General features: G+C 42.2%; 1 protein-coding gene and 1 pseudogene across 4 annotated transcripts in view; both read left to right on the top strand.

Moving 5' to 3' along the window:
• Window positions 1–6,483, top strand: part of RALA (RAS like proto-oncogene A) — a 61,604-nt gene extending 55,121 nt beyond the window's left edge. For all 4 annotated transcript variants that reach the window (XM_069588250.1, XM_069588251.1, XM_069588252.1 and 1 more), the window contains 2 exons: window positions 1,076–1,250; window positions 4,515–6,483. In XM_069588250.1, the coding sequence (XP_069444351.1) occupies window positions 1,076–1,250; window positions 4,515–4,637 (298 nt within the window). In that variant the 3' untranslated portion in view covers window positions 4,638–6,483. The remainder of the gene's footprint in view (window positions 1–1,075; window positions 1,251–4,514) is intronic.
• Window positions 6,484–21,613: 15,130 nt separating this feature from the next.
• LOC138439717 (proteasome subunit alpha type-7 pseudogene) lies at window positions 21,614–22,313 on the top strand (annotated as a pseudogene).
• The last annotated feature ends 364 nt before the right edge of the window (window positions 22,314–22,677 follow it).

Raw genomic sequence — 22,677 nt, 5'->3', positions numbered from 1 at the left:
TTTTTCCTGATAAGGTAAAAACACTTGAGAGCAGAACCGATTTCTTACCCATTTCAGTATCCCTGATACCCACATTTGGCACAGTTGCTAGCATATAATTTACAGTGCTTATAAGTGTTCGATAGAAATGTTAGAAAACCCTGTTGCCTTTTGTGGTTCTCACTTTCCTCAAGATAAAAATGAAGCCTGACCCGTTTGTAAAGGTGCTTTTCTATTCTAAAATTCTATAATTGTCTCTCAAACTCCAAAGGGAGCATCACTTTAAGCAAAAATGCCGGTAGTAATTACAGTCATCACAAAGGTCACTGATCACCCTAACAAATTTAATGATAATGGAAAAGTTTAAAATACTGTGAGAATAACCAAAATGTGACACAGAGATACAAAAGTGAACAAATACTATTGGGAAAGTGGCACCAGTAGACTAGCTCACAGGGCGATCACAGACCTTCAGTCTGTTTAAAAAAAAAAAAAGAGAAAGCAGTATCTGCAAAGCACAGTAAAGCTAACTGCAGTATAACAGGTATATTTGTATCAGTAGTACTTTGTAAATTGTGATAAATTGTGTTAACAATGGGGAAAGTGGGTGTGGGGACATACAGGAACTCTGTCCTGTCTTTACACCTTCTCTTGAAATCTGGAATCATTCTAATGTAAAGAGTTTGTTTTGAAAAAGCCTTTAGAGGGACTTCCCTGACAGTCCAGTGGTTAAGACTCTGTACTTCCACTGCAGCGGGTGTGGGTTCAGTCCCTGATTGGGGAACTAAGATCCCAACTAAGATTCCCAAAATGTAAAAAATGTTTTAAAAACAAGGCATTTAGAATGAAGTTGCATTTGATACTTTCACTTCATGCCTCTACTGCCATATTTGTACTCTTCCTTGGTCTGGTTTTTCCTCCATCAGTGAAGTGAATGTGAAGCTCAAATGATTGAGGGTAGATAAAGGAAGACGTGCTGCTTGTTTCCTCCCGTGTAATAAATGAGCTCATTGTTAAGAAGCATAAATAAATGCTGCATGCGTTATTTGTTATTTTAACACATAGATATATTTCTTGCTCATTTCCTCTTATCCAGGGAGCAGATTTTAAGAGTAAAAGAAGATGAGAATGTTCCATTTCTGCTCGTTGGAAACAAATCAGATTTGGAAGATAAAAGGCAGGTTTCTGTAGAAGAGGCGAAAACCAGAGCCGATCAGTGGAACGTTAACTATGTGGAAACATCTGCCAAGACGCGGGCCAATGTTGACAAGGTAAAAGGGGACTCTCCTCACCACAACATCATGTTAAAATAGGTTGATTTGCTTAACTTGGCTCCATCTGTGTCTAGAGATTCTGTTAAGACTTTCAGAGAGAGATTTAATACATGTTGATATTTATCAGCCCTGAATGCTCAAGTACGCTGTTAGGACTTTCTTGACTTTACCTTGTCCTTACGTTCCTAAGGGGTGTAAAAACATGAGACAACCACAGCAAGATGTACTTTTTTTTTAAGCGCTGGCCAGATTCCTGACTTGATTCCCTCCTCTTTTTTTTTTTTTTCTTTTCTTTTCCTGATTGGCTGGATAATCTTTCCTTTTCTTTTTTCTTTCCTTTTCTTTTCCTGATTGGCTGGAGAATCTTTTCTTTTTTCTTTCCTTTTCTTTTCCTGATTGGCTGGAGAATCTCTGAGCTGACACCTGCCCATTCCCACTTAAGTTCTCCCAAGTGAAGGTGGCTCCCAAGATGAAGGAGCCCCAAGGGAGAGGGTTTTGAAGTCTCTGTCACCACAGCTGCACTCCCCACCCTCCACTTCTGTTCTCCACCACCTCACCTGCCTCTCCACCCAGGGGAAAGAGAACTCCTCTGCCCTCTTCCCTCATCTTTGCACTTTGTGCAGATTGGCCCTTCCTGGAGACCAGGTAAGGAACACCTTGGAGCCTTCCCCAGTGTCATTCATCTGCCCCCCGACACCACTGTCAGCATTCAGGAAGCCTGCTGGTGGGGCTGGAGCAGCTGTGGGTGGGAGCCCTTCCAGGGAGCCCTTTTCAGTCCCCGAGTATCTCGGCCCTACAAGTGCCTCACAAAAACTAACATGCAGGAGGATTGCCTATAAAGCCTGATAAACACAGGTTCCTGGGTCTTCTTCAGAGACTTGGATTCATTTGCTCTGGGGTCAGTCCTAAGAATTTGCAGATCTAGTTAGCTCCTGGGTGTGCAGGTGGGGTGGTGGACCGCACTTGAAGTAACGCTGCCCTAGGTGTCTGCAGGTGTTTGTGAACTGGTCTGCTGTATCTGTAGATCCACAACCCTGGGCCAGAAATCATGATGTTAAAAGTTTAGAGGTTCTTTCTGCCTGTTTACTGTAGGTTTAAAGACATTGTCATTGTAAGCTCAACTTTTTTTTTTTCCAGTCACATGGTCAGATTCCTCTAAGTCCAGGATATCTTTACAACATGCTACAAGAGTTCTACTCTGTCAACCAGTTTGCGCTAGTTACAGCAAATGTTTTTTAAAATACTAATGAAATATAGTTTAAGATTCAGTGTGTATGGGGTTTTGAAAGGCACCACAGAACAGTATCATAGCATATATATACTTTGTTTCCTCCTGTTTAATGTCTTGAGCAGATGGTAGAACACACACTAAAACCTATGTGAACTAAGGGGAGTGGGGAGGCAAGGTGAGCAGTAACTGCCCTGCTCTGAGGCTTGCAGCAGTCCTGCGGTGTCACCTGCTGGCATCAGAGGCCTGGGGAAGGTACAGCCGTGCACATTGTCAGAGTTATCACAGGACAGTGAGAAAAAGACCAGCAACCCAATGGGAAAACAGTCAAAAAATATAGACACCCTTGTCATAGAAGAGAAGTACAGATTGCTTTTAAAGTTTAAAAGCGGCTTAGTCTAACTTATATTAGGAAGCACAATTTAAAAATAGGACTTTTACCTGTTACATTGGGGAATAAAGCAACAAGACTGATGATAATACTGTTGACAGGAGTATGGGGAGGAGGGGAAAGGAACTCTCATATGTTCGTAGAAGGGCAATTTGGTAATTATCTATCAAAATTATGACCCCACCAATTCAAGTTCTAAAATTTATATAAAATCATACATCCATGCAGCAGTAGACACTGAAGCATTATCTGTAGAAACAAAAGACTGGAAATATCAAAGTGTCCAATAACAGACTATTTTAAAGGCTGGTGCATCCATATAATGGAATATTGTTCAACCATTAAAAAGAAATGAAGAGAACTTCCTTGGTGGTACAGTTGATAAGAATCTGCCTCCCAGTGCAGGGGGACACAGGGCGACCCTGGTCCATGAAGATCTCACAATGCCGCAGAGCAAGTAAGCCCGTGGGCTGCAACTGCTGAGCCCCCGCACCTGGAGCCTGTGCTCTGCAACAGGAGAAGCCATTGCGATGAGAAAAGCCTGTGCACTGCAACTAAGAGTAGCCCCCACTCAGCACAACTAGAGAAAACTTCACGCAGCAGTGAGGACCCAGCAGGCCAAAAATAAGTATCCCTAAAAATGAAGGTAGAGCTAAATGTGCTGATCTTCAGCACTGGGAGACGAAACGCAGGACAGTGGCAGTAGCTATGGTTTCTGCCCTCTGTGTCTGAAACACATGCACACAAGCACACATCTTTGTGGGTATCGGGGGATATGCAAGAATCTAGTACCTGTGGCTGCCACCAGGTAGATGGATTTTTCACAAGCACCTCAGCGGCTGCAGAAAAGGCACATGCAGCAACTCTTCAGCCACAGCGTGAGTCCACATCCTTCAGGCCCTACTCAGTGTGCACTCAGACACTTGCCTGGAGAATCCCATGGACAGAGGAGCCTGGTGGGCTACAGTCTTTAGGGTTGCACAGAGTCGGACACAACTGAAGCAACTTAGCATGCATGCATCCACAGACACTTGTTAGTGATATTGAACTTTTGAATTATTATACTAATAGCTTTTAAATTATTATGCTAATATCTCCCATTATTTGCCAATTACTAGATAGACAAAAATTGAAAAATCCTAAAATATTGTGCAACAAGCAATTATTTTCTAGTGCCTGGTATCAAAATGATAAAGGAAGCAGTCATTTTCCACAGCTGTTTTTAAAAATGGGGCTGAAGAAGGGTTAATAAATGAAAATTTTATTAAATTACTTTAAAGTAGTAATTGATAAAATATATTTGCTAATTATTAATTACTCAAATGTAATCCATTGGGTTACATCTTCAGAGCTATCACTTGCAGTGCTTTTTTATTTTTATCTTGAAAATTCAGTTGGAAGATTAGGTTATATTATGTAAGCAGATTTTACCCAAAAGTGTAATTCAGAAAATCTTCCTGTTTTCCCATTTTTTTAATGTACTTGGAAGAAGCAGACTTTAGTTATATACTTTCCTGTCCCTGTTCTCCCCAAATAAGAGCTCTTTAATATTCATATAGTACTCCCAGTGTTTACTGCTATGATTCAGAGATGTACCAGGCACATATTATGTACTTGCTTTACTCTGTTTTCTTCTTTGTAGGTATTTTTTGATTTAATGAGGGAAATTCGGGCCAGAAAGATGGAAGACAGCAAAGAAAAGAATGGAAAAAAGAAGAGGAAAAGTTTAGCCAAGAGAATCAGAGAAAGATGCTGCATTTTATAATCAGAGCCCAAACTCCTTTCTTATCTTGACCATACTAATAAATATAATTTATAAGCTTTGCCATTGAAGGCTCAATTGACTGAAATTACTTTAACATTTTGGAAATTGTTATGTATCTCTAAAAGCATGAATTGGAACTGCACTGAAAGTCAAATTCACTTAAAAAGAAATTAATGTGGCTTCACCAAGAAGCAAAGTTCAACTTATTTCATAATTGCCTACATTTATCACGGTCCTGAATGTAGCGTGGGCGCTTGTGTTTTGCCGGCAGTCTTTCTTGAACTGTTCGAGAGGTGAGAATGGGGGTGGACAATGGGAGGAAAGGCTACTTCCTCTGGTTTATTATAAAGCTTAAATTTTATAATCATTTTAAAATGTTTTGGTCTTCTACTGCCTTGAAAAAAAAAATGACAATTGTGAACATGATAGTTAAACTGTACCACTTTTTTTTTAAACCATTGTTATGCAAAATATAGAAGAAAAAGTGACTGGCATGATTGTTGCATATAGTTCAATTGAGAGTAATTCATCTGTGAACCTGCATTAATTACCTGGTGATTAACTTAGAAAAGTGGTGTAAACTTGTACATGGAAATTTTTTAATATGCCTTAATTTAGAAACTGAAAGATACCTGGTTACATCATTCTGGGTTGTATCTTCATGGTGCCGTGGGCCCACTGCCCACGTGTCCCGGTGAAAGAATATATGTCAGGATGGAGGACAACTTTTGTATAGAAGATGCTCAAGAAATAACTGCTAGAGTCTGTCCAAATGTAAAATGTGTGCCATACTCTGGTTCTTGAAAATGAAGTTCCAGAGCTCCTTGATTGCTTTTAATTAACTGTAAGGTAGTTTAAAAATGAAGGACCAGCATATACTTGTAAGATAATTTTAGACTATGAGGATTCAGTATGTCTCAGTGAACCCTTATTCTTTAGGATGCTGATCCCTGGAAATCCTTTTATGCAAGTGGTGAGCACATGTTAAGATTTTATTCTCTTTGGAGCAGGGCATAGGAAAAGTGTCCACGGTGCTAATGCGCTTTGCACTAGACCACTTCGGGAAAATAGCTGTCCTTGCCATCTGATAACTTCTAAATTTGTATTCCTGAGGTTGCAGTTTGGCTGTCAGGGAGTTACTAGGAGTATTTGTAGTCTGTGTTCATAATGAAGAACACTGTAGTTACGTTTTCCTAAAGTTAACATCGAACAGCCAAACCTGAGGACAGTGCAGAAATCATGTTTGCCACCAAACGGTAGGTCCTGTCCCTGTTGTATGGCATCCCCACTGAAGGGACATCATTTCAATGGGAAACATACCACTATCAGACTTTTCTTTTCTTTGGAATGGGACTAGGGCAGTTGTTTCAATAAAGTTTTGCTTTCTTAATGCTCAGTCTTAATATCAGCAAGTCAAAGATGTGTTCAGGCATTCCAGATAACAGATGTGTACGTAAAGTTAACACAAATAGGCTATTTAGGAACTGAACTCTTTAGATACTACATCCAGCTTGTCATGTTAAATATGTGTCCTTAAAGGGTTTGAGATGTACATCTTTCATTTCATATTTTTCATAGGCTATGCCGTGTGCAGAATTAAAGTTCCCCATATAAGCGCAGCCCCGCGGGCCCAGATCTCCATGTGTACTTGTTGCAGTTTCATTTAACCAGGGGTCCTAACCACTAACGTTGTGATTTTGCTTTGAGACCTTTCCTCTCCTGGGTACTGAGGTGCTATGAAGCCAAATGACAAAGATGCATCACATGTCTTAGGCTGATGCCACTACCCGACTGGTTTATTTGCAATTTGAGCCATTTAAAGACCAATAAACTTTCTTTTTTTAAATGTTTGTGGTGTTACTTGATGTTTACAATAGAACATGGTGAAATTCAACCTGGGCATCCTTACCAGAGACTTGAAAACACCTGTCTTTTGAGCTATCAGTTTAGGGACTTCTGTGTGAGAAGAGTCCTGAGCCAGATGTCCTTAGTCACAGGACCATCATTACTCAGGTTTAAACAAGGCTCAGAAATGGCAGAGCCCCCTCATGCACAGTTGCATGGAAGGCACTCTTCTGCTGTCACGAGAGTCCTCCATTGTACGTTACTTTTCGAATACTAAACTCCTGAGTGGGTAGGTGGCAGCTTTATATTCATTTTGTAAATCAGACTGATCCCCAGAGACAATTCCATTTCCAAACTGTGGCAGGAAGAACCCCCCCGCCCCTGCCATCTCATCATATTTCAGGCATTCATTCACATTTGATGTCTGTCTGGCAAACAGTGGCCTGCTAGCTGTCACACAGCACCTGGGCTAGAAATGATCTGGCCCGATATTGAACACAACCCTTCAAAATCCAATTCACTTTAATTTCTTAATTCATAAGCAGTGAACACATTTATAATTGGCATAATTTTAATCTCACTGTATGGACCCATTCAGTACTTTGGCCACCTCATGCAAAGGGTTGACTCATTGGAAAAGACTTTGATGCTGGGAGGGATTGGGGGCAGGAGGAGAAGGGGACAACAGAGGATGAGATGGCTGGATGGCATCACTGACTCGATGGATGTGAATCTGAGTGAACTCCGGGAGTTGGTGATGGACAGGGAGGCCTGACGTGCTGCGATTCATGGGGTCACAAAGAGTCAGACACGACTGAGCGACTGAACTGATACTGATGGACCCATTCTTAACACCAATCAGGGGCATGATGTTGAACATTATATACTAAACAAAAGTTAGATTAAGTTGTCTCAAAGTGAATCAAAATGTCATTTTCAAAATTTTGTAATGGAACGTAAAATTTAAAACTATCAAAGCATTTACCAGAACTTAAGTTTTCAAACTAATCCTTAAAAAAAATCCATCATTAAAAGTCCCCTTTAGCAAATTGCTTTGAAAGTCAAGAGTGGACAGACCAATGGAGGCCTTCATTCATTCCCCTAGATTGTGATAGGTTTTTATGGACCACCTACTATGGGCACTGCGGCGAATATAACAGGTGAAAGGACAGGCATGAGTTCAGGACAAGTATAGAGATTCACACAGAGGAAAGTACCTATGTGTTACAAGGAAAGCAAGTTTTAAAAAGATTAGAGATTAGGTCTCCTTATCCTGGGCCAGACACCCTATGATTGTACACTCATATAATAATAGCAAACAGTGCATTCTATATGCAAGATACTGTATATTTTTTAACTTAATATTAACTCTTTGAGGTACTTCCAGATGGAAAAACTAAGTTGAATAACTTGCCCAGAGCCAAAAAAATGGCAAAATTATTAGCGGATTGGAAACTAAGTAGTCTGGTCCCAAGTCCCTGCTCTGAATCCCTGCACAGTGAAGGAGTAGAGGATAGAGTTAATGATTCAGGGGCCTGTAGTACGGGGGGGGAGGGGGGGGGGGACGGGACATCCAGAATTTTCCCCAGGCTGATTTCCTTCAGAGAGCAAGCAGAGGTTGCTGTGAACCAAGAGGCCTCTTGGGCGTACAGCCTGGTTGCTAAGAGAAAAATCAAGTGTGGAGGGAAAACCTTGTGCAGAGCTCAGCTGTGGAGTCAGCCTTACAGTGCTTTTTCCATAACATCAGTCAAGAGGCAGCATTCTTTGGCAGGCAAGAAGCCTGTATCCTACATTTCTTTAACTGCAAAAAATTTCCGAGTCATTTGCTCCAGCAGCACTGCCTGCAGCTGTTGTGGACAGCTGCCTGGAGACGCATGAAGGTAGGTGAGGAGGGACGTTCAGCCATCTGTACTCTCAATCCTCACAGAAGCACCATTTCTGGGGAGTGAGGGACCCAGAGAGCATTTAACATTTGTTTAAGAAAGGCCATGATGGTCCAGTGGTTAGGACTCGGAGCTTTCACTGCTGGGGCCAAGTTCAGTCCTCAGTCAGGGAACTAATATCCTCCAAGCCATGCAGTGCAGCCAAGAAAAAAAAAAGCCATGAGAACTGTGATAACTTACACAGCTAATCTGACAGAAGAACAAGATCACTTTTATCAAAAGCCCTGAGGAAAGAAAACAGCCAAAGTTTCTGGAAAACAGCTGCTTGCAAGCTCCTAGCAGCTAGAAAGTTCTAAGGGCAAAGTGAAACAACCAAAAAGTAAGAGTCAAGCCTTGTTGAATTACAAGGGAAAGGAGCAGGTGTGAGAGCTAACGTCTGGGCCTTTGCCCAAGGAATTGTATGCTGTTGCCCTCAGCATTGCACCATTACATGCCAACTCTGTTGTTTATGACCAACCTAGACAGCATATTAAAAAGCAGAGGCATTGCTTTGCCAACAAAGGTCTGTCTAGTCAAAGCTATAGTTTTTCCAGTAGTCATGTATGGATGTGAGAGTTGGACTATGAAGAAAGCTGAGTACCAAAGAATTGATGCTTTTGAACTGTGGTGTTGGAAAAGACTCCTGAGAGTCCCTTGGACAGTGAGGAGATCCAACCACTTCATCCTAAAGGAAATCAGTCCTGAATGTTCATTGGAAGGACTGATGCTGAAGCTGAAGCTCCAATACTTTGGCCAACTGATGCAAAGAACTGACTCATTGGAAAAATTGAAGGCAGTAGGAGAAGGGGATGACAGAGGATGAGATGATTGGATGGCATCACCAACTCAATGGACATGAGTTTGGGTAAGCTCGAGGAGTTGGTGAAGGACAGGGAAGCCTGGCATGCTGCAGTCCATGGGGTCACAGAGTCAGACACAACTGAGCAAATGAACTGATACCAACTCCTGCTACAGACTGATCTTTGCAAAGGGTGCCAATTTGGTGAAAATGTATTTGGATGATTTTCCTGGACACCGGGAAGTTGGCTTAGAAGGAGCTTGGAAATCACTTTGAACTTAGTCTTCAGGTCTCCTTAGTCTCCAGTTCAGTTCAGTTCAGTCGCTCAGTGGTGTCCGATGCTTTGCAGCCCCATGAATTGCAGCATGCTAGGCCTCCCTGTCCATCACCAACACCTGGAGTTTGCCCAAACTCACATCCATCGAGTCGGTAATGCTATCAGGTCAGCTCATCCTCTGTCGTTCCCTTCTCCTCCTGTCCCCAGTCCCTCCCAGCATCAAGGTCTTTTCCAATGAGTCAACTCTTCGCATGAGGTGGCCAAAGTACTGGAGTTTCAGCTTCAGCATCAGTCCTTCCAGTGGACACCCAGGACTGATCTCCTTTAGGATGGATTGGTTGGATCTCCTTGCAGTCCAAGGGAATTTCAAGAGTCTTCTCCAACAGCAGTTCAAAAGCATGAACTCTTCGGCAATCAGCTTTCTTCACAGTCCAACTCTCACATCCATACATGACCACAGGAAAAACCATAGCCTTGACTAGAGGGACGTTTGTTAGCAAAGTAATGTCTCTGCTTTTTAATATGCTATCTAGGCTGGTCATAACTTTCCTTCCAAGGAGTAAGCGTCTTTTAATTTTATGGCTGCAATCACCATCTGCAGTGATATTCGAGCCCAAAAAAATAAAGTCTGACACTGTTTCCACTGTTTCCTCATCTATTTCCCATGAAGTGATGGGACCAGATGCCATGATCTTAGTTTTCTGAATGTTGAGCTTTAAGCCAACTTTTTCACTCTCCTCTTTCACTTTCATCAAGAGGCTTTTCAGTTCCTCCTCACTTTCTGCCATAAGAGTGGTGTCATCTGCATATCTGAAGTTATTGATATTTCTCCTGGAAATCTTGATTCCAGTTTGTGTTTCTTCCAGTCCAGTGTTTCTCATGATGTACTCTGCACAGAAGTTAAATAAGCAGGGTGACAATATACAGCCTTGACGTACTCCTTTTCCTATTTGGAACCAGTCTGTTGTTCCATGTCCGGTTCTAACTGTTGCTTCCTGACCTGCATACAGGTTTCTCGAGAGGCAGGTCAGGTGGTCTGGTATTCCGATCGCTTTCAGAATTTTCCACAGTTTCTTGTGATCCACACAGTCAAAGGCTTTGGCATAGTCAATTAAGCAGAAATAGATGTTTTACTGGAACTCTCTTGCTTTTTCGATGATCCAGCAGCTGTTGGCAATTTGATCTCTAGTTCCTCTGCCTTTTCTAAAACCAGCTTGAACGTCAGGGAGTTCACAGTTCACATATTGCTGAAGTCTGGCTTGGAGAATTTTGAGGATTACTTTACTAGCATGTGAGATGAGTGCAATTGTGCAGTAGTTTGAGCATTCTTTGGCATTGCCTTTCTTTGGGATTGGAATGAAAACTGACCTTTTCCAGTCCTGTGGCCACTGCTGAGTTTTCCAAATTTGCTGGCATATTGAGTGCAGCACTTTCACAGCATCATCTTTCAGGATTTGAAGTAGCTCAGCTAGAATTCCATCACCTCCACTAGCTTTGTTCGTAGTGATGCTTTCTAAGGCCCACTTGACTTCACATGCCAAGATGTCTGGCTCTAGGTGAGTGATCACACCATCGTGATTATCTTGGTCGTGAAGATCTTCTTTGTACGGTTCTGTGTATTCTTGCCACCTCTTCTTAATATCTTCTGCTTCTGTTAGGTCCATACCATTTCTGTCCTTTATCGAGCCCATCTTTGCATGAAATGTTCCCTTGGTATCTTAATTTTCTTGAAGAGATCTCTAGTCTTTCCCATTCTGTTGTTTTCCTCTATTTCTTTGCATTGATCTCTGAAGAAGGCTTTCTTATCTCTTGCTATTCTTTGGAACTCTGCATTCAGATGCTTATATCTTTCCTTTTCTCCTTTGCTTTTCACTTCTCTTCTTTCACAGCTATTTTTAAGGCCTCCCCAGACAGCCATTTTGCTTTTTTGCATTTCTTTTCCATGGGGATGGTCTTGATCCCTGTCTCCTGTACAATGTCATGAACCTCCATCCATAGTTCATCAGGCACTCTATCAGATCTAGTCCCTTAAATCTATTTCTCACTTCCACTGTATAATCATAAGGGATTTGATTTAGATCATAGCTGAATGGTCTAGTGGTTTTCCCTACTTTCTTCAATTTAAATCTGAATTTGGCAACAAGGAGTTCATGATCTGAGCCACAGTAAGCTCCTGGTCTTGTTTTTTCTGACTGTACAGAGCTTCTCCATCTTTGGCTGCATGGAATATAATCAATCTGATTTTGGTATTGACCATCTGGTGATGTCCATGTGTAGTCTTCTCTTGTGTTGTTGGAAGAGGGTGTTTGCTATGACAAGTGTGTTCTCTTGGCAAAACTCTATTAGCCTTTGCTCTTCTTCATTCTGTACTCCAAGGCCAAATTTTCCTGTTACTCCAGTTGTTTCTTGACTTTCTGCTTTTGCATTCCAGTCCCCTGTAATGAAAAGGACATCTTTTTTGGGTGTTAGTTCTAAAAGGTCTTGTAGGTCTTCATAGAACTGTTCAACTTCAGCTTCTTCAGCGTTAATGGTTGGGGCATAGACTTGGATAACTGTGATATTGAATGGTTTGCCTTGGAAATGAACAGAGATCATTCTGTCGTTTTTGAGATTGCATCCAAGTACTGCATTTTGGACTCTTTTGTTGACCATGATGGCTACTCCATTTCTTCTAAGGGATTCCTGCCCACAGTAGTAGATATAATGGTCATCCGAGTTAAATTCACCCATTCCAGTCCATTTTAGTTCGCTGATTCCTAGAATGTCGACGTTCACTCTTGCCATCTCCTATTTGACCACTTCCAATTTGCCTTGATTCATGGACCTAACATTCCAGGTTCCTATGGAACAGTGCTATTTATAGCACCAGACCTTGCTTCTATCACCAGTCACATCAACAACTGGGTATTGTTTTTGCTTTGGCTCCATCCCTTCATTCTTTCTGGAGTTATTTCTCCACTGATCTCCAGTAGCATATTGGCCACCTACCGACCTGGGGAGTTCCTCTTTCAGTATCCTATCATTTTGCCTTTTCATACTGTTCATGGGGTTCTCTGGTTTTTCCAGTGGTCATATATGGATGTGAGAGTTGGACTGTGAAGAAGGCTGAGCGCCGAAGAATTGATGCTTAAGAACCGCTGTTGGAGAAGACTCTTGAGAGTCCCTTGGACTGCAAGGAGATCCAACCAGTCCATTCTAAAGGAGATCAGCCCTGGGTGTTCTTTGGAAGGAATGATGCTAAAGCTGAAATTCCACTACTCTGGCCACCTCATGCGAAGAGTTGACTCATTGGAAAAGACTCTGATGCTGGGAGGGATTGGGGGGAGGAGGAAAAGGGGGCGACAGAGGATGAGATGGCTGGATGGCATCACTGACTCAATGGACGTGAGTTTGAGTGAACTCCAGGAGATGGTGATTGACAGGGAGGCCTGGTGTGTTTCGATTTGTGGGGTCACAAAGAGTCAGACACGACTGAGTGACTGAACTGAACTGAACTGAACTGATGGCGTTCTCAAGGCAAGAATACTGAAATGGTTTGCCATTTCCTTCTCCAGTCAACCACATTCTGTCAGACCCTTCCACCATGACCCGTCCGTCTTGAGTAGCCCCACATGGCATGGCTTAGTTTCATTGAGTTAGATAAGGCTGTGGTCCATGTGATCAGATTGGCTAGTTTTCTGTGATTATGGTTTCAGTGTGTCTGCCCTCTGATGCCCTCTCGTAACACCTACCGTCTTACTTGGGTTTCTCTTACCTTGGACATGGTGTATCTCTTCACAGCTGCTCCTGCAAAGCGCAACCACTGCTCCTTACCTTGGACCAGTCGCCCCTCCTGACCTTGAACGTGGAGTAGCTCCTCTCGGCCCTCCTGCACCCCTGCAGCCACCACTCCTTGGATGTGGGATTTCTCCTCTCGGCCACCGCCCCTGACTTTGGACGAGAGGTAACTCCTCTCGACCACCGCCCCTGACCTTGGGTGTGGGGTAGCTCCTCTCGGCCGTGCTTCTGCGCAGTCCCGTCACATCACCGCACTTCTGCGCGGTCTGTCAATGACAATTCCTAATAGAACTAAGATCTGTGGCCAAAAGATTAAAAAAAAGAGGAACTGAGAGCATTTGACATAGAAAGCACCCATTAAGTGTGACTCTCACCAGAAACACATCTAAATCCCACACAGGACTTCCCTAGTGGTCCAGTGGTTCAAGACTTCACATTTCCAATGCACGTGGTGCTGGTTTGATCCCTGGCTGGGGAACTAAGATCCCAAAAGTCGTATGGCATGGCCAAAAAACAATCCCACTCCAGTTCAAGGCCCACCTCTTTGCAGTTAGTAGATAGTTGGGATATAAAATAGTGGGGGAACCCTGTAGTCAAAAGATAAGTGCTTGTTGTCCAAGATGTGGGGAAACACATACCCAGGTGGGGGAGGGGGTAGTATGGCAGAGTCTTCAAATATGAAAACCACATACCTTAACATTCATAAAATTCCCTTTTTCTATATCTCTCTAAAGAAATAACTGCACATGTGCCCAGAGTGCATACAAGGTGGTTCACTGTAGCACTGCTTACTAGAAGAATACTAAGAACTGCCTAAATGTCTAGAAACGGAGGAATGGCTGAGGAAACATAGACGATCCATACTATACAACAGTCTGAAGGAACAGACTAGAGATATTCAGCAGTACTCAGTTCAGTTCAGTTGCTCAGTCGTCTCCAACTCTCTGCGACCCCATGAATCGCAGCACGCCAGGCCTCCCTGTCCATCACCAACTCCCGGAGTTCACCCAAACTCATGTGCATCGAGTCGGTGATGCCATCCAGCCATTTCATCCTCTGTCATCCCCTTCTCTTCCTGCCCTCAATCCCTCCCAGCATCAGAGTCTTTTCCAATGAGTCAACTCTTCGCATGAGGTGGCCAAAGTATTGGAGTTTCAGCTTTAGTATCAGTCCTTCCAAAGAACACCCAGGACTGATCTCCTTTAGAATGGACTGGTTGGATCTCCTTGCAGTCCAAGGGACTCAATTTATCATTATAGAGAAGTCTTTACAATATTCTTGGGTCAAAAATGCATCTCTGGGACTTCCCGGGCGGTCCAGTGGTTAAGACTCTGTGCTTCCAATGCAGGGGGCATGAGTTCAATCCCTAGTCGGGAAACTAAGATCCCACATGTCACACAATGCTGCCAAGAGCTTTTTTAATTTTTAAATTTAAAAATACATCTTTGACCATGGTACAAACATAACTTTTTTATAAAACCCATATACGAACAACACCATATACATTCTATGAGTTTGTTTATCTTGAGAAAGCTAATTTTTTTTTAATCTAGAGGAATAAACCTGAATACATAATAATGGTTACTTATGAGAGAATGCTGAAAAGGGAAAGGATTTGAGGGTTTAAACTTTATCCTTTAAAAAAAAAAACATTTTAAGTCAACCTGGGGGATTGTCAGGTTGACTGCTTTTTAAAAAAAATTATTTTCTTTTGGCTGTGCCGGGTCTTTGCTGCTTCATGGACTTTTCTCTAACTGCAGTGAGCAGAGGCTATGCTCTAGTTGTGGAGCACACGCTCTAGAGCGCGCAGGCTTCAGTAGTTGTGGTTCCCAGGCTCTAGGGCACAGGCTCAGTAGCTCTGGTGCATGGGTTTAGTTGCTCCTCAGGATGTGAGATCTTCTGAGATCAGGGATCACACCTGTGTTTCCTGCACTAGCAGGTAGATTCTTTACCACTGAGCCACCAGAGAAGTCCTATCCTGTCATTTTTAAATGAAAGATGCATTCATATATTACCCATATAATTGAAATTAATTTTCTTAAATATATGTTTACATGTAGCCAAAGTCCTCATACCTAGAATATATAGAGAATGCTCAAAATTCAACATTAAAGAAAAAGCAATTACAAAATGGACAAAAGAGACATTTCACTACATGGCAAATAAACATGAAAAGATGTTTGTCATCATTAGCCATTAGGGAAATGCAAATTTAAGACACTGTCAAAAGAGTTAGATGACAAGTCACAGACTGAGAGAAAATATTTGCAAAAGGTACATCTATTAAAGGACTGTGGTACAAAATATGCAATGAATTCTTCAATCTTAACATTAAGAAAATAACCCAATTTTTTTTAATGGGCCAAAACCCCTAAGAGACACCTCACCAAAGAAGATATTCAGATAACAAACAAGTGCATGAAAAGACATGCCACCTCATGGGTCATGAAGGAGATGCAAACTAAAGCAAGAAGGTGATAGTACCACACACCTATTAGAACGACAGCACCAAGTGCTGGTGAGGCCGTGGAGCAGTAAGTATTCTCACTTATTGCTGGTGGGAATGCAAAATGGTATAGACCCTTTGGAAGACAGTTTGGTGGTTTCTTCCAAAACTATAAATAAAGTTTTGGGACTTCCCTTAAGAATCCTCCTTGCAATGCAGGGGACGTGGGTTCCATCCCTGGTGGGAGAACTAAGATCTCACGTGGATCGAAGCAAGTAAGCCCACAGACTGCAGCTAAGACCTCCTGCAGGTCTTAGTAACTGTTAAAAAAAAAAACTGTCAAACCCAGGTCTACTGCATTGTAGACAGACAATGTCTGTCTTTACCATCTGAGCCACCAGGGAAGTCCTGGCATTGGTATAAGAATAGACAAATAGATCAATGGAATAGAATTTAGAGTCCCAAAACAAATCTTCACATTTAGAGTCCATCTGTTTTGGAAGGTGCCAAGACAATTCAATGAAAAAGAGTAGTTTTTCAACAAAATTGTGCTGGGACTGGATATCCACAAACAAAAGAATGAAACTGTATTCTTTCTTCATACCATATACAAAATTAACTCAAAATGGATCCCTGACCTAAAATATGAGAACAAAACTACAAAACTCTTAGAAGAAAAGATAAGTAAATCTTTATAACCTTAGATTCAGCAAAGCCTACTAAGCTATAACACACAGAGAACAAAAAAATTAATTGAACTTCATCAAAATTTCAAACTTTTGTGCTTCACAGAATACCATCAAGAAAGCATAAAGACAACCCCCAAAATAAAATATTTGCAAATCTTATATCTGATAAGGAATTTGCATCTAGACTATTAAGAAACCTACAACTCAACAATTAAAATACAACCCAATTTTAAAATGCACAAAAGTTCCAAGTAAACATTTTTCCCCCCAAGAAAATATGCAAATAGCCAATAAGCACATGAGAAGATACTCAGAGGCAGAATCAAGATGGTGCAATAGGATGTGGAAGTCTCTTCCTCCCACAAATGCATCAAAATACATCTAATACCTACTCAACAGTGGCCTAACTCAAACACCCACAACTGTAAGAAAGATCTCCACATAACCAGGTAGGAGGAAAGGAGGGGAGAGAAAGGAATCAGGACACAACCTATGCCCCTGGGAGGAGGCTGTGAAAGATGAAAGATTCCCGCAGCCTGGGAAGGCCCTTCACCAGTGGGGTGACCAGTCAGGACAGAAAAGGAGTTTCAGAGGCTCAGTGAAACAGGCAGTTTGCAGCACAGAACAGAGCAAGACCTGCATAGGTGGTCTGTGCCACCTCCCCGCACTCTCCAGACTGAGATTCACATTGGCTAGTGCATGTGGGCACTGGATGCTGGATGCGGAAACTCTGGCTTCAGCAGACAAACACGGGGAGAAGACCGGGATGGGCTGCATGGAGACAGCCGGAAGGGGCTGGAGCCTTGCTCTTGGCTCACAGTGGGCTTGACACTGCAACTGAAATCTCATTGTTGGTACTTGCCTGGTGGTCCAGAGGTTAAGACTTTACCTTTCAATGCAGGGGGTACAGGTTTGTTTGATCCCTGGTCAGGGAACTAAGATCCCATGTGCTTTCCAGCCAAAAAACTAAAACATAAAACAGAAGTAATGTTGTACAAATTCAATAAACTTTTTAAATAATCCACACACACACACACAAAAAAAAACTTAACAAAATAAAAAGAAGGGCTTCCTGGTGGTAAAGAATCCACCCACCAATGCAGGCTGATCCAGGAAGATCCCACATGCTGCAGACAACTGAGCCCATGTGCCACAACTATTGAGCCTGTGGCTCCAGTGCCTGGGATCCACCGCTACTGAAGCCTGCGCTCTCTAGCGCCCATGCTCCACAATGAGAGAAAGCGCCACAATGAGAAGCCCTTGCACCACAACTAGAGAGTAGCCCCAGCTCTCTGCAACTAGAGAAAGCCCATGTGCAGCAACAAAGACCTAGCACAGTCAAAAATAAATTTTTAAAAATCAAGAGTATTCCCTTGAAATAACAAAATGTACCCCAATGATCCCTTCTCCAGAGAACCCCATGAACAGTATAAAAAGGCAAAGTGATAGGATACCAAAAGAGGAACTCCTCAGGTCATTAGGTGCCCAATATGCTACTGGAGATCAGTGGAGAAATAACTCCAGAAAGAATGAAGCGATGGAGCCAAAGCAAAAAGAATACCCAGTTGTGGATGTGACTGGTGATAGAAGCAAGATCCGATGCTATAAAGAGCAATATTGCATAGGGACCTGGAATGTCAAGTCCATGAATCAAGGCAAATTGGAAGTGGTCAAACAAGAGATGGCAAGAGTGAACGTCGATATTCTAGGAATCAGCGAACTAAAATGGACTGGAATGGGTGAATTTAACTCAGATGACCATTACATCTACTACTGCGGGCAGGAATCCCTTAGAAGAAATGGAGTAGCCATCATGGTCAACAAAAGAGTCCAAAATGCAGTACTTGGATGCAATCTCAAAAATGACAGAATGATCTCTGTTCATTTCCAAGGCAAACCATTCAATATCACAGTTATCCAAGTCTATGCCCCAACCAGTAACGCTGAAGAAGCTGAAGTTGAACGGTTTTATGAAGACCTACAAGACCTTTTAGAACTAACACCCAAAAAAGATGTCCTTTTCATTATAGGGGACTGGAATGCAAAAGTAGGAAGTCAAGAAACACCTGGAGTAACAGGCAAATTTGGCCTTGGAATGCAGAATGAAGCAGGGCAAAGACTAATAGAGTTTTGCCAAGAAAATGCACTGGTCATAGCAAACACCCTCTTCCAACAACACAAGAGAAGACTCTACACATGGACATCACCAGATGGTCAACACCGAAATCAGATTGATTATATTCCATGCAGCCAAAGATGGAGAAGCTCTGTACAGTCAACAAAAACAAGACCAGGAGCTGACTGTGGCTCAGATCATGAACTCCTTATTACCAAATTCAGACTTAAATTGAAGAAAGTAGGGAAAACCACTAGACCATTCAGCTATGACCTAAATCAAATCCCTTATGATTATACAGTGGAAGTGAGAAATAGATTTAAGGGCCTAGATCTGATAGACAGAGTGCCTGATGAACTATGGATGGAGGTTCATGACATTGTACAGGAGACAGGGATCAAGACCATCCCCATGGAAAAGAAATGCAAAAAAGCAAAATGGCTGTCTATAGCTGTGAAAAGAAGATAAGTGAAAAGCAAAGGAGAAAAGAAAAGATATAAGCATCTGAATGCAGAGTTCCAAAGAATAGCAAGAGATAAGAAAGCCTTCTTCAGCTATCAATGCAAAGAAATAGAGGAAAACAACAGAATGGGAAAGACTAGAGATCTCTTCAAGAAAATTAGAGATACCAAGGGAACATTCATGCCAAGATGGGCTCGATATAGGACAGAAAAGATATGGACCTAACAGAAGCAGAAGATATTAAGAAGAGGTGGCAAGAATACACGGAAGAACTGTACAAAAAAGATCTTCACGACGCAGATAATCATGATGATGTGATCACTAATCTAGAGCCAGACATCCTGGAATGTGAAGTCAAGTGGGCCTTAGAAAGCATCACTACAAACAAAGCTAGTGGAGTGAGCTACTTCAAATCCTGAAAGATGATGCTGTGAAAGTACTGCACTCAATATGCCAGCAAATTTGGAAAACTCAGCAGTGGCCACAGGACTGGAAAAGGTCAGTTTTCATTCCAATCCCAAAGAAAGGCAATGCCAAAGAATGCTCAAACTACCGCACAATGGCACTCATCTTACATGCTAGTAAAGTAATGCTCAAAATTCTCCAATCCAGGCTTCAGCAATACATGAACCGTGAACTCCCTGATTTTCAAGCTGGTTTTAGAAAAGGCAGAGGAACCAGAGATCAAATTGCCAACATCTGCTGGATCATGGAAAAAGCAAGAGAGTTCCAGAAAAACATCAAACATCTATTTCTGCTTGATTGACTATGCCAAAACCTTTGACTGTGTGGATCACAATAAACTGTGGAAAATTCTGAAGGAGATGGGAATACCAGATCACCTAACCTGCCTCTTGAGAAATCTGTATACAGGTCAGGAAGCAGCAGTTAGAACTGGACATGGAACAACAGACTGGTTCCAAATAGGAAAAGGAGTATGTCAAGGCTGTATACTGTCACCCTGCTTATTTAACTTCTGTGCAGAGTACATCATGAGAAACGCTGGACTGGAAGAAACACAAGCTGCAATCAAGATTGCCGGGAGAAATATCAATAACCTCAGATATGCAGATGACACCACCCTTATGGCAGAAAGTGAAGAGGAGCTAAAAAGCCTCTTGATGAAAGTGAAAGAGGAGAGTGAAAATGTTGGCTTAAAGCTCAACATTCAGAAAATGAAGATCATGGCATCTGGTCTCATCACTTCATGGGAAATAGATGGGGAACAGTGGAAACAGTGTCAGACTTTATTTTTTGGGGCTCCAAAATCACTGCAAATGGTGAGTGCAGCCATGCAATTAAAAGACACTTACTCCTTGGAAGAAAAGTTATGACCAACCTAGATAGTATATTCAAAAGCAGAGACATTACTTTGCCGATAAGATCCGTCTAGTCAAGGCTATGGTTTTTCCTGTGGTCACGTATGGATGTGAGAGTTGGACTGTGAAGAAGGCTGAATGCCAAAGAATTGATGGGTTTGAACTGTGGTGTTGGAGAAGACTCTTGAGAGTCCCTTGGACTGCAAGGAGATCCAACCAGTCCATTCTGAAGGAGATCAGCCCCGGGATTTCTATGAAAGGAATGATGCTGGGGCTGAGACTCCAGTACTTTGGCCACCTCATGCGAAGAGTTGACTCATTGGAAAAGACTCTGATGATGGGAGGGATTGGGGGCAGGAGGAGAAGGGGACGACAGAGGATGAGATGGCTGGATGGCATCACGGACTCGATGGACGTGAGTCTGAGTGAACTCCGGGAGTTGGTGCTGGACAAGGCCTGGCGTGCTGCGATTCATGGGGTTGCAAAGAGTCGGACACGACTGAGCGACTGAACTGAACTGAACTGAACCCCAATGTTCATTGCAGTACTATTTACAATAGTCAAGACATGGAAACAGCATAAATGTCCCTTGATAGATGAATGGATAAAGAATATGTAATATATATGTGTGTGTGTGTATGTATATAGGTATGAATATATAAATGGAAAACTACTCAGCCATAAAAAAGAATGAAATAATGTCACTTGCAGCAACATGTTTGGATCTAGAAAGTATCATAGTAAGAGAAAGACAAATACCATATTATATCACTTATATGTGGAATCTAAAATATGACACAAATGAAGTTATCTATGAAACAGAAGCAGACTCACAGACCTAGAGAACAGACTTGTGGTTGCCAAGGGCAGGGGAAAGGAAGGATTGGGCATTCAGGATTATATGGTATGAATGAATAACAAAGTCCTATTATATAGCACAGGGCACTATATTCAATATACTATAATAAACCATAATGAAGGCAAATATGAAAAAGAATATATATATATATATAAAGAATATATATATATATATATCCAGTTATATATATATATAACTGGATCACTTTGCTGTACACCAAAAAATAACACATTGTAAATCAACTATACTGGATATACAATATATACACATATATACTATGCAGGCTTGGCAAAGTTATATGGAAACTAGAAGTCTGATACACTACTGATAGAAATAAAGTCTTGATAAAAGCAAAATAAAGTGGGGTGGGCGGGCGTGCGGAGCTGGCGCAGCAACGCTGTGAATCGCTGGCTGCGTGGCCGTGAGTGTGCGCTTTTCCCAGCCCAACCGCAACGCTCCACGGGCATGAGCTATAACCGCGCCGTCACCGTCTTCTCTGCCAATGGCCACCTCTTCCAAGTGAAGTACTTGCAGAAGGCCATGAAGAAGGGCTGGACCACTGTCAGTGTTTGAGGAAAAGACATTGTTGTTCTTGGTGTGGAGAAGTCAGTGGCCAAACTGTAGGATGAAAGGACGGAAGGTCTGCGCTCCGGATGATAATGTCTGCGTGGCGTTTGCCGGCCTCACTGCTAACGCAAGGATAGTCATCAACAGGGCCCAGGTGGAATGCCAGAGCCACCGGCTGACTGTGGAGGACCTGGTCACCATGGAGTACGTCACCCACTATATCGCCAATCTGAAGCAGCACTTACACACAGAGCAAGGAGGGCCGGGGGTTTGGCGTCTCTGCCCTTGTTGTGGGTTTTAACTTTGATGGCACGCCCCCGGACTCTATCAGACTGACCTCTCCAGCACATACCATGCCTGGAAGGTCAATGCTATAGGCCGGGTTGCCAAGTCAGTGCGTGAATTCCTAGAGAAGAACTATATTGAGGAAGCCATTCTGGAAATGGTTCAGTTAGGTGGCAAAAACACAGAGCTTGCTGTTGTGAGGCAAGATCAACCCCTCAAGATTTTAAACCCTGAAGAAATTGAGAAATACATTGCTGAGATTGGAAAAGAAGAAGAAGAAAACGAAAATAAGAAATAAAAGAAAGCATCATGATGAGATCAGATTTTGCTTGTAACAATTTTTAAATTCAAATCATGGCTGATTTCCAAAATGATACATAGGTATTTCCATTCCATTTATCTGTACTCTCCAAATGTCCTACAATAAATTTGCCTATTTTTTTTAAAGGGAAACAAAAAGATGTTCAGTGTCTTTACACCTTAGGGAAATTCAAATCAAAACCACAATGAGATCCTACTTCACCTTCACTAGGAAAGAATGGCTGTAATCAAAAAGACCGTAAGTATTGGTGATGTTGCAGAGATATCAGAATCTTCATACACTGCCGATGAGAATGTAAAATAGTATAACTGCTTTGGAAAACAGTTTGGCTTTTCTTGAGAAGATTAAACACAGA

This window comes from Ovis canadensis, chromosome 4, assembly GCF_042477335.2.
Source record: "Ovis canadensis isolate MfBH-ARS-UI-01 breed Bighorn chromosome 4, ARS-UI_OviCan_v2, whole genome shotgun sequence".
In the NCBI taxonomy this organism is placed as follows: domain Eukaryota; kingdom Metazoa; phylum Chordata; class Mammalia; order Artiodactyla; family Bovidae; genus Ovis; species Ovis canadensis.
The sequence above is the reverse complement of the archived record's forward strand: the minus strand, read 5'-3'. Positions and strand labels throughout refer to the sequence as shown.